Genomic DNA, 12,182 nt, shown 5'->3' with positions numbered 1-12,182 from the left:
TTTGAATTGTAGCGTATAGTAACTTGTTGGCAATGAAGTTCAATTAAATTTATCCCGATAATCGGCCAATGGTTTGTACTTAAAATTTTTATCAAACTTAATCGGTAATGTGCAATTGATAAGCCAAATGGATGGAAAATTTTTTCTGATAACTGTGAATCTGTTAAGTTTATAGAGTTTGTCAAGTCGATATTCGTTTTCCCAAAAGATATCGAAAAATTGTAAACGAAAATTGTCTAAAAGCTTTGATAGTAATAGTTGAGTGGAGCTATTATTGACCTGCTCTTGGCTTTTTCGTCACAATTGTTTAACCCTGTGACATCAAGTTCAGTTCAAGTAAGAAAAAGACTTTGTGAATTCGCTCATGGAATTTTGTGACAATTGTAAGTGTGACATATTTGTAATAGTGATGCCAAGACTGGTCGCACACGGCTTTCCTTGCTCTAAAAATGAGTACTACTTTCTTAAAAAGTCTCAGCAGTTAGCAAAATTTTATAAAATCTAGTTATGAACCAAATCTAGTTATGAAACCAAATTTTTAAAATAATAATTTTATATATACTGTAAAGAATTTTAAATTATTATAAGTATTTTCTTGTATAACTTTTATGATTTCGTTGGTATTTTGAGAACGTGTCTAGGAAGGAGTGGCAGATTTTGTAATTTAATCTTAAAGTGCGGTCATTGTTTGCTAGAACTCTTTCCAGAACAAGTTTTCAGAATACCGAAAAGTAATTGAATGTTCTTGACACTAAACGCCGTGTAAACAAAGATGCAAAAAATTGAGTACATGTTTAAAAAATGGATCCCATTTTTGATTGTTTTAAAATGAAGTTTGTATCAATTATATTGGTCTTGTTGGCCTTTCGACAAGCGATTTTTCGTACCACTGACTCGTCCAATAGTTTTTCGTGTGACCATTAAACTTTTTTTCAAAAACTGGAAAAACAGGTAACGCATAAACAGGTAGAGGGCAGTACGTCGCTGAGCAGTCTTTTTTATTAATCTCTAAGTTTACTCATTACAGAAGCTGCTAAGAATACACAAAATTATCCTTTGAGGGGACAATCCCCCATGCTCCCTCTTTTCTACTTATTTTCTCTTCTCTTTGTTAAGTTTAGGCTATTATCCTGAAGCCACAGTTAGCTACTGATGAGCCACTCGCTCGTCAGTCGTTTGAGAGCAATTCTTCCGATGTTAGTCGGTAATTTTTCTGTAAATTGGTGTTGTTCAATTGGTCTTGAACAAAGTTCAGCAATTATTGTAAACGTGTTGGTCTTTTTTATGCAAATTTTTTGCTTGGCTGTTTTCGCGCTTTTCTTCTAGAACATTCTATGACTTCTCAAGTGACTTTTTTACGCTTCGTTCTTCATTTTTGAGTGATATTTTTTGCTCTCACTCCGAAGTGAAGCTTGTTGCTAATATAAAATCGGTTGCAGTATAGAAATAAGAAGGACCTGATAGCCGATGATGGGCAGTGCTTCTAGTTTGGGATCAGGAGGTCAGTGGTTCGAATCCCGGCGTTGTCAATTGTTTTCCACCCGCCTGTAGTTCGAGAGCAATTCTTCCGAAATTAGTCGGTTTATGTTTGTCTTTGAGAAGAAACAACTTAACAACAAATTAAAAAGTTTTATTATATGCCTGAACAAGGAAAAATTTGCAGCTAATGATTACGCTTATTCGAATTACCCATACGAATGTTATTTTTATAAAACGGCAATATTAACAAAACTATCCACAACGGAAACTCCCGCAAGGCTTTCCATTTGCGCGTCAACCCATTCATGTGTGCCACCTTGAGACTTTTTCACTGACTTTTAGAACTTTTTGTGCAAGTTTCAAACATTATCTATTTTTAAACAGAAAAAGCCAGTTTTACATTGTTTTTAATGAAAAAAGTGCTAAACATGAACATTGTTTCGCATACAAAATATGAATATGCGAAATCTGCAAATTTGAAACAATTTTCAACTTTCTAATGTTCCTCGAAAAATCAGAAATTTCGAAATTCATTTCTAACGATTTCAAGGCCTTCTTGCTGATACCAGAATAATAGTGTATATCTTACGCAAAGGATTTTGCCTGTCAAAGCTGACATAAAAGTACAGCCTGCATAAAGTCGGCACAGTTTGAGGTTCAGAAAAATTATAACTTAGTTAAATATCATCCCATAAAAATTTATCATTTTGAAGCTGCGAAGCCAATTTTACCTTAAGAAAAAATAAAGGTCAGCTGAAAACAGGTTATTGTTAATGCACTGCAGACTAAAAGCCTAATGCTGCTCCTTGGTGATTACGCAAAAACAAAATTATTATTATAAAATGTGGTATAGAAATATTGTTTGTGGGATACTATGAAACTATATATTTATCGAATGGTTGTGATGTCTTTTGTTCTAGCTGCACCAAGCTGACTATGACAGGAACAAAGCGATAAATCTGCTTCTTAATGACCCTGCACCCAAAGCACCCATGGACAACTGGAGCTCAGAGGATAAGGTACTAAGGATCAAAATAATTGGTTCAGCTATAAATTAACTTCAAATCTGAAAAATTATGGAATAAATGCAAAATCATCATCTAGATTGATTGATTGACATCATTTGGAGTAAATATGCTGATTGTATCTTCTGATTAAGTAAGAATGTTGATCGTCTTCATTTGTTTTCGGCTGATTGTACGAAATGTTTCTGATTTTTTGAACCTTTAGTGTGGTATTTAATAGTTGCAAAAGGCTAGTGGTGATTGCAATTAGGCTGTATTCGTTATTTTTTTGTATGTTAAAAGATAAACTCTAGTCACTTGGGAGCCTGATTATTATTTCCCATGATTCTCTTAGTAAAGCATTAGATCAAATGGGTCGATGGAAAAATTTGCACACGCAAACAACCGGTTGACACATATCACAGATCATTTGGCTGCAATCATTTGTGCTAGATTTTAGAACACCCCCCCCCCCGCTGCAGTTCAGACGACATATATGTGTATAGCCACCATTACGTTAAATACTACAGGAAAGACACGGAAGATTGATAACAGGATTTATGTTAGTACCCCCTATCCCCTCAGTGTTTTTTATGCCCCCAATTAGGGGGGAATAGAAAAGATCTGGATAACATAACTTGATGATGTCTTAAGAAAGTCTTTTGTTTCAGAAAGTGTTTGTGAAGGCCCTTAGACAAGTTGGCAAGAATTTCAACACCATCAGAAACGACTATCTGCCCCATCGCACAACAGTACGTGAGAATAGATTCCCATATTCATCTCAAAGTTGCCACCGATCAGAAAAATATTTTATAAATTGGATCAGTTGCTCATGCGGCTTTGTATAAGTAATACCAGCGAAGAATAGGATATACGCGATAACTTGATTTACAGACATACGTGATTTTGGATCTGCTCTGCCCCCGCACGGCATTGTGGGCCTATAATTTTCATGCCCCCAGATGTTGGTGCTGTTTTTGTGCATATTAACATGCTATATAACTAAACATAATTTGTAAGCGGGGGTCATTATTAATACAAGGGACCGAAACAGAATAGATCTAATTTTTTGTCCGTTCGTTTTCCAATAAGATCAAACCTGTTCACTTTTCTCGAACAAATTTGAAGCAATTTTTGTAAACGTGTGGGTCTTTTTTATGAAAAATTTTTTGCTTGACCAATTTTTAGCTTTTGTTCTAGAACGTTCTGTGACTTCTTCAAGTGACTTTTTCAAGCTTCACTTCTTTCATTTTGGTGTCTGTCTTTGTTGTATCTTGATTATTTACAAAACATTCTTGATTATGTATCGTTTAGATGCATCAAGATTTTTGTCCATCTTCATTTTTCTTTTTTGAAAAAAGAAACAATGTAATTGTCATTTGGGAGTGGGCATCCTTGCCTTCGCTCTAATAGTCACTTCTGAATTCCCCAAAGGTTAGCTTTGCATGTCAGGACACTTTTTTCAGCTATTTTTTGCAAAGCAGGTGTCGAAAATTGATTTATATTCGATAAATTCATCGTGGAGAGTTGAGTGGTATCATCAAAAAGTCCACGCATAGAATTTGAAACAAAGACTTTTATGCGAATCTTTTTTTCCTGAGGAGTTATCAACGTTTAAGTTACAGCGAAAATTTGATATTTGTCATTTTGTTCGCTTTTAGCGTCGTTTTTGTTCAATTTAAGATTTTTGGATTATTATTTAAAAACTATATTTTACGCTGCATGCTGGAACAGTTATATTTTCTAAATAGACAAGGAGCAATAAAAAGTCTCATTGTGGAGTTTTACCATTATAAATCAAAGTTCTATAGCACCGCTATTCTGTAAACATCTTCAGAATTTTTTGTCTTGCATATCCATTATAGAAAAGTTCTTTTCATATCAAGTTTCCATGACAAATTACATTGTTGAAATTAAAATGAGGTACATTGAGCATGTATTTAGTTTCCCGGGAATAGCTCATGGTTTTTATGGCTTCGACATTGGTTTGTAGTAAGTTATGAATAAATTTTTAAGTTTTGCCTGCATTGGTTTCTCTTTAGATTGCTGTCACTTAGTCTCATTAATTAAGTGTTTTGTCGGCTCCCTGAAGAGCAATTCATGAAAATATCTAATGCTTTGAGTTGATACCTATTAGCTGTTATCCTTTTACAATTGTTTCAAAATTCGGTTTACAATTGGCGTTAAAAGGATGCTCAACTGAAATTATATAAAAATTTTTATGAACAGATTATGGTTTTAAAGGCTTCAACACTTCGCGGACTTTTTACTCAATTTTTTGGGTGTTGCGTATATCTGGTGTCCTTTTGTAGTCGAAAAAACTATTCTGATTAATTACAGATCGCAATGACTTCCTGGCATCTTATTGAGGTATAACTTAAAATATGCTTTGAATTGAAATTTAATGGTTTCATTGTTTTCGATACTACGAGCTTTCTGGACAATTTTGTGATTATCGGATATCCATTCCTGTTTGTTTGTTTTTTTGAAGTCCGATTATCACAATATGAACAGATCACCTTGGCGTTCAAAAAGAGCTCAGTTGATCATATAAAAAAGTTCTCTCTGAATAGATTATCTTTTAATTGCGTCGACACTTTTCCCACTTTTATTATTGAAATGAATTTCCTGTTGTTTCTACGGCCAGTCTCAATATTTTTCTATTGATAAGTAATTAAACTTTCAAATTTCGTCAGTTGATAGCTAAGTGTTTCAATGATTTCGATTTTATTTGCTTAAAAAAATTCGGATTATGTGGAATACCCCTTTTTGTGCTCTTTTTTTTGGTCAACTTGTAACTAAGTCTCATCAATGAGAGGTCCCATCCATTCTATTTGAATGCAACTGGAACCTTGTTTTTGTTGTTTGTATTTTTCAACTGTTTTATGAATTAGAGCACTATGCATCTTCATAAAACATTTACGAGTGGTCAATATTTGTAGTTCATTTCGTTTTCTTAACATATTTTTTTGATAACAGGTCCAATTGATTTTCATTTGTATCCAAAGTGAACATATACAATGTTTCAGTTTTATTTGAACTAAAATAATGAAGAAATAATAATGAGATAATATTATATTCTGGGAGTAGCAGATGATTTTTAATTGCTTCACTTTGTTTTTTCGTAAATTGTTTTGATTTACAAAAAATTGTTTTGAAACATCTGATTATTTCTGTATCTGTTGTTATTTTGTAGTCCTGTGAGATGACTTATTCTCACCCAGGACAGGTCCCATTTGTTCTTGGAGTAGTTATATGTAAGTCTGTCAAGAATTTTTTAGTTAAATCTAATGGTTTTTTTTTTCTTGAAAAGCAGATTTTTTTTAACTTTGCTTATCTTTCTTCAAATTTTTACCTAGTCCCATTAAAACAGGTCTCATCTGCTTTCTAGTTTTGATACTTGATCGATACATAGTTTTTGCCATATATAATATTTGTGTTTTTTTGTTTCTGTTGTCTCGTAGTCTTACTAAGGGCAGGTCTCTTGTGCGTTCTAATGCGGCATGGAATTATTGAATTCTTTTTAGAAAGTTTTATTTCAATTTTTGTCTCTCAAACACCAAGTTTTGGACATCTTTTCATTTGGTAGACAATGGAGTCACAAACATAAACGAGCGGAGCCGGAACGTTATGTGCAAACACACATTATCGAGCCTCCCGTAGTATTTATTTGCAAACATTTCGAGAAAAACTTCTTGAGCGAATCAGTAACATTCAACCATTTTTTTTTCGTTTAGTCTGAACTGGTTGAGTTCTACTACGTGTGGAAGAAGAGCCCAGGTGCTCAGACCTCCTCATCCTTCGGGACTTCAACCCGTGTGAACAGCTCAAAACCATCGACCAAGGGCACAAAACCCTTCAGTGGGAAAAAGAAGAACGGAGGCAACAGTGGGGCTGCAAGGCTTACCAAAATTATATCGTCTCGTAAGTTCTTCATCTTTGATTCAGATTTGATTGTAAATACGATTAATATTTAATAGTAAATATAGTCAATATTTGATAGTAAATATGATTAGATATGTAGTTTCAAAAATTTAAGTATAGATTCATAGATAAGTTGCTCCGATTTTTTAAACCAAAAAAACTTGATTAAATTAGGCATGGCCGTTCGACAGCTCGGTGTCATTGTTACTAAATCAAACCTCAAACTGAAAGTTAAACAGTCAATCGCATTCCTCGTGTATTTATATTTATTTATCTCTCTACGCCCTCTCGTCTTCTTCAAAAGTGCTTCTACCGCTTTGAACAGTCGTCGTGCCTTTTGGTCCTGACGTCCCCCCTCATTGGGTGAGTTGTTGGATTAGATGAACGCTTAAATCCACCACAGTTATTCTTGGATGGTCTTGTACAGACAAATGGGTGATACCCGTTCGGATGTTGTAAAATGAAAAAATTATCGAGCATCACTTTTCCCGTAGATGGTTGAATGACCATCTGTGATTGGTTTATTACACCTTTATTGCATCTTATGGTAATTCCTAAATTCAATTATAAACATTGATTACTAATTCGTAATTAATAGCCGCGAAGCGATAGCTGAGGCTATTATTGGCCTTCTCTTGGTTTTTTATAGCTGCGAAGCTGTAAGCTGAGCGTAGCTATATTGCGGTGCTCTTGGTTTTTTTTTGTTTCGTCGTCTGACGCTATTTTCGTTTTACATTTGTTCTAGAACATTCTGTCTCGTCACTGCTTAAATGGCTTTTTCGCGCTTATTCAGAAACAGAATCTGTTCCTAAAACAAATTTGATTGTAAGAAAACAGATTGTATGGTCCGACAGCCGAGTGGTTAAGGCGACTGGCTGTTAATACGGAGATCGCCGGTTCGAGACGCGACAGGGAAACTTTTTTTGCACCCAAAAACAACCTCCTTTGAAATAAACTTGTAAGTTTTATAGGCGGCGGCGATAACTATTATCAACTCACTTCTGTATCTTTTTCCATCTGTATTTTACGGCACGCAAGTCTATTTCGCAGCTATTCCGGCAATCTGCCGGCTATGTTTTTACAATTCAAGGAATTTGAAATGTATTGGGGCGCTGCTTTTTTTTAATCTGTTCACACATTTTCATGATTTTTGAAGTCAAATTGGAGTAGTGATTTTGGTCACGCCGAATAAGGAAGTGGAGCGAAAAGCGAGTGGTTTTGCGGCGAGAAATTTTTTCGCTCTAATTTTAAAGCAGAGTGAAAAACGGTGTTTGAACAAAAATTCTCGCTGGTGGTTTTTTGTTCACACGCGGCAATTTCGCTTTGGTTTTTACTGTTTTTCGATTTTTTTGGATTGGATTTTTTTTTCTAAATGGTTTTCCCAATCCATTCCTAGTTCATTCTGGTCCTAATTTTTTTGTTTGAACGAAAATTTTTTTTCTCGCTAGTGGTTTTTTGTTCACATGCGGAATTTTGACATTGATTTTCTGTTTTTTTGTTGTTCTTTTTTATCTGATTTTTTTTGGAAATGGTTTTTCTCAATTCACTCCTAGTCCGTTCTAGATCCAGCTTTTTGTTTAGTCAGTGAAAATTCTTTGAATTGTACGTCCGGTCTTGTCCTGCTATGTTTTTTATTTCGTCGTCAAGATTTTTGTTACGACCATATGACGTCAAATCTGCTTTTTGTTCAATCGTTCATGCAATTTTAACTGAATTGCATGCGTGACGTCATTTTTCACTCTTATTGGAGCGAGTTTTTTGTTCATTCGCGTGATTAATTTTTTCACACGTGACTTACTTCACTCTTTAAAATGACTTCCTCACTCTGAAATTGACTTTTCTTTAATTTAATTCAAAGAGATAAGGTCACGTGAGTGTATATCCTTCTAATTGAAGGTTATTGAAGAGCATCTAATAGAAACAGCAATAAGTTATTCAGATTCTTAATAAAATTTGGCATCTCAGCCCTTGATGAAAAGAATTATTTTCTTTTTTGTTCTGCCTTTTTTACTTTTATGAGACTGCAGATCTACGAAGCTATTGGGGACATTGCTAGCTATGTTATGAATTGAGATACAATTTTCTGATTTTTTATATTAGTAATCATACTATGATCATACTTGTTTTAATCGATTCCATGCTAAAACCGTACATGAAGTTCCGTCATATATATATATATATATATATATATATATATATATATATATATATATGTATATATATATATATATATATATATATATGTGTATATTTATATACATATATATATATATATATATATATATGTATGTATGTATATATATATATATATATATATATATATATATATACATATATATATACATATATATACATACATACATACATATATATATATATATATATATATATATATATATATATATAAATATACATATATATATATATATATATATATATATATATATATATATATATATATTCCTTATATGGTTAATAAATCTTCTCTCAATAAAAGAAAATTCTTCTCATAAAAAACGCGACTTGTACGGTTCCTATCCAGAGCACGATCGTAAAACGTACTAAATTTTTGTTAAGGGGAAAGCGGAACCGGATCTGTTTATTCTTTAGAATTGGGAAACTCAGGCACGGATGTTGAATCAGATGACAGTATAATGGACCCTCAGGAGTCAGCCTTCAGCTGCAAGCACTGTGGAACCACTGCATCCAAAAACTTCGTCCACTGGGGAGCTGACAAACTTCTCCTCTGCTTCGAGTGCCGTCTCGACTACCAGAAATACGGCAGATTACCCAAAACAGCGGAGGCGCCATCTCCATATTTGTTTAAACCTGTGGCAGGTGCTGGTGGCGATGTGTCTTCGGTTTTGGGTTCGGCGGCCTCTTCGGTTACGAGTGGAAAAGGTGCAAATAGGGCTCCCAGTTCGTGTTCTCTACCGGTTGGGGAAACGGCGTCGGAAAGTGTGGTTGTAAGTGTTTAACAACACTTTGTTTGTTTTGTGCAAGGACATAAATTTAAAATGTAATCGAAATATGGTTGAACTTGTTGCAGCAAAAGTATGTAATTTTTCAAGCAATATCTGAAATTAATTTGTTTTCAATATCTTTGAATAGAAGTAAATTTTCATGGTCAGCGATTGTGAACAGCATTTAATATCCATAGCATCTGCGTCTCATTTTTATGTACAGTTGATTGCGATAAAATTCCAAATAAGCGTTAACAGTGCAAATTCGTTAAACGATAAGGCAGTACTGATTTAACAAAGCAGTTGACAAATTTCAATAGTTTTATTGGGTTCTGTCTTCAGGATTCACCAGTCCAGAGCCCGTCTGTGCAGAAAAAGAAAAGGAAGTCGAGGAATAGTATTGAAGGGACCACTGAAGTCTACAGTAAACGGGCCAAACAACAGAGGGTGAGAATTATTTCATTAAAGTCTTCATTTTCATCAATTTGGGTCTCTTTTATTGCCACACCTACTCCCAGGGGTGTGAAATTAACCCCCATTATGGTTTGTTTGCGGTTGTTGGGAGGCGGGTGTACGCTCTAGCTTTATGCCTACTAACTAAGTTGGGGTGGGTGTAAAATATTTGCGAAAGACACCACAGAAAGTTCGCACTTCTAGAGGTACTCTGACGCCATAGCCGCATTTGATTTTTGGGCATAGAATTTTAACTACCTGCGACTTATTAAATATCATTTCGGCAGTTGTGGACTTAGTTTCTTAATGGTGGCCCTGAATGCGAAAAATAACCTATTTTTGCAATATTCATCCCTATTCAACATATTCGTCTGCATATTCGTCAACATTTTTGTTCTAGGAGGCTGCGAGTCGTTCTGACACTCCTAGTAGTGAAAGCACGGAGAGCAACGAGACTACATCCTCAGGTCGTCAGACAACCGAGACTACAAGCACTACACCTGAACCCTTTGAGGCCGAATCGGCTTCTACCACCACTTTCTCGAATCCATTGGTTCCCGCGAGTCAAGAGCCAGACACGATTAGCTCATTTATGACGAAACCTGATCCAATTCCCCCCGCTGTTGAGGACATCAAAAAAGAACCTGTCGCTAATATTGTCCAAGAGATCAAGCCGAAACTAGAAGCATTTAGCGGACAGTTTCCACCCATTATTCCTCCGGGTGCGACGGAATCTAGAACTTCTGTTCCGGTTGGCATCGCGACTCAGACAAACCCTCCAGTGTCTACGCCAAGTGACCTTAAGGCAAGATTTTTACTATTAATTATCCATGACTACGTCCTAATGATAATAATTTGGTTTCTGAATAATTGGTGTCAGTGTGAAGTTTGGTCTCTGTGTAAAACTAGTAATTTGGTTTTAGTCTTAGGCCTAGATTGACATCTTCTTTGCTTTCTTTTTGTCTTGCATGACATGACTAGTGCTAAATTAAGTTTCAAATTTCTGAATATCCAAATTTCTATGTCAGTTTGAGAGTGTTTATCCTCGGCTATGAGCCTATAGCTGAATTGAAATCAATAATTCAATGACTAAGCGATGAAAATCATATTTTATGGGTAAAAAGGACTTATGGGTTAGAATATAATGGAACTGCTTGCTCCCACTCTAATAAAAATATGACCATCTACGTTCCGAGCAGTGTCGACAATTGAAAGAAGTTGTTTATTTTACAGGCAATATCAGCAGCGATCGCAGCTTCCAATGAGAACAGACCCAGCACAGTACCATTGCCGCCACAACCTCCTGTGAAAATCAAATCCGAGCCCAAAGAAGAAATTCCCACTCTTCAAAACTTCCCAGCTCCGACAACGGCTTCTACTGCTGTTGCATCGAATAATATTGGGGTATGGGAATTTGAATTTTGGATCTTTCATTTCCTCAAGAGTCTTTTATGCCTAAGTAGTTGCAAAATATGACATAGCATAGCAAATCGCTTTGTGATAATATAGCCAAAATGTATGCATAGGTAATCTAACTTTTAATGGAGATTTAACATATATTTGGTAAGTAAAACAAACAATGTTTTAGCTGCCACCAAATCTAGACTTGAAGTTAAATTTGGCCACCGAGATCAAAACCGAACACGTTGTGGCTGATCAGCTTCTCAAGGTCATTGTGGGTAGATCTGGGCTAACTCCGCCAACCTCCCCCACTCCCATGTGTTGCAGTGACGAAGTGCAAATACCTCACCCGAGACAGGTTGCAGAGCAATCTCCAAATAAGAGGTTAATTTCAGTAACAGTCAGCAATATAATGCAGTAAATTTTTCTATTTGACTAATTTGTTTGTTTAATTGCTCTCGAACAAAGTTTGAGGAAATTACTGTCAGTGTTTTTTATAGCTACGAAACTGTAAGCGGAGCGTAGCTATATTGCGGTGTTCCTGGTTTTTTTTAACGACTCGATGGAGAGTATTCGTGTTCTTGAGGTTTTTCTAAGGAAAGTACTATTTGTTCAGCTCACGTTTTGACCTAAAACCAAAAGTGAGTAAAACCCGGGTACTGAGTGCCAGTGTCGCTCTCTAAATGCTCGGAATGGCTAAAAAAAAATAAGGGATCTACTGCCCAGTACCCAGTGAGGCTAGCATCCCCTCGCTTAAGTCAGGTAACCCAAAACCAACACCAAGTTAGTCGTTTGAGATTATTTCGTCTGATCTTCGTCAGTTATCTCTTGGTTTCTCATGCGCATCTTATTTTGCTAAATTTGAAGTGCTCTTATCTGAATTTCTTTTTTTGGGGGCTAGAGGAGCCAGACATTTTCCATCCGTCATTTTGTCACCGTTTCAATCATAACACGAATT

General features: G+C 35.4%; 1 protein-coding gene across 1 annotated transcript in view; it reads left to right on the top strand.

Annotated features, from left to right (window-relative positions):
* The window catches only part of LOC142353913 (uncharacterized), a 91,794-nt gene that overhangs the window by 73,148 nt on the left and 6,464 nt on the right, over positions 1 to 12,182 (top strand). Inside the window, exons 8-15 of the mRNA XM_075406143.1 lie at positions 2,400 to 2,498; positions 3,155 to 3,235; positions 6,221 to 6,407; positions 9,018 to 9,373; positions 9,713 to 9,817; positions 10,224 to 10,628; positions 11,057 to 11,227; positions 11,412 to 11,608. Coding sequence (XP_075262258.1) covers positions 2,400 to 2,498; positions 3,155 to 3,235; positions 6,221 to 6,407; positions 9,018 to 9,373; positions 9,713 to 9,817; positions 10,224 to 10,628; positions 11,057 to 11,227; positions 11,412 to 11,608 — 1,601 coding nt within the window. The remainder of the gene's footprint in view (positions 1 to 2,399; positions 2,499 to 3,154; positions 3,236 to 6,220; positions 6,408 to 9,017; positions 9,374 to 9,712; positions 9,818 to 10,223; positions 10,629 to 11,056; positions 11,228 to 11,411; positions 11,609 to 12,182) is intronic.

The sequence above is a fragment of the Convolutriloba macropyga genome, chromosome 15 (assembly GCF_964194025.1).
Source record: "Convolutriloba macropyga chromosome 15, txConMacr16.3, whole genome shotgun sequence".
NCBI classification, from domain to species: Eukaryota; Metazoa; Xenacoelomorpha; order Acoela; family Convolutidae; genus Convolutriloba; species Convolutriloba macropyga.
The sequence above is the reverse complement of the archived record's forward strand: the minus strand, read 5'-3'. Positions and strand labels throughout refer to the sequence as shown.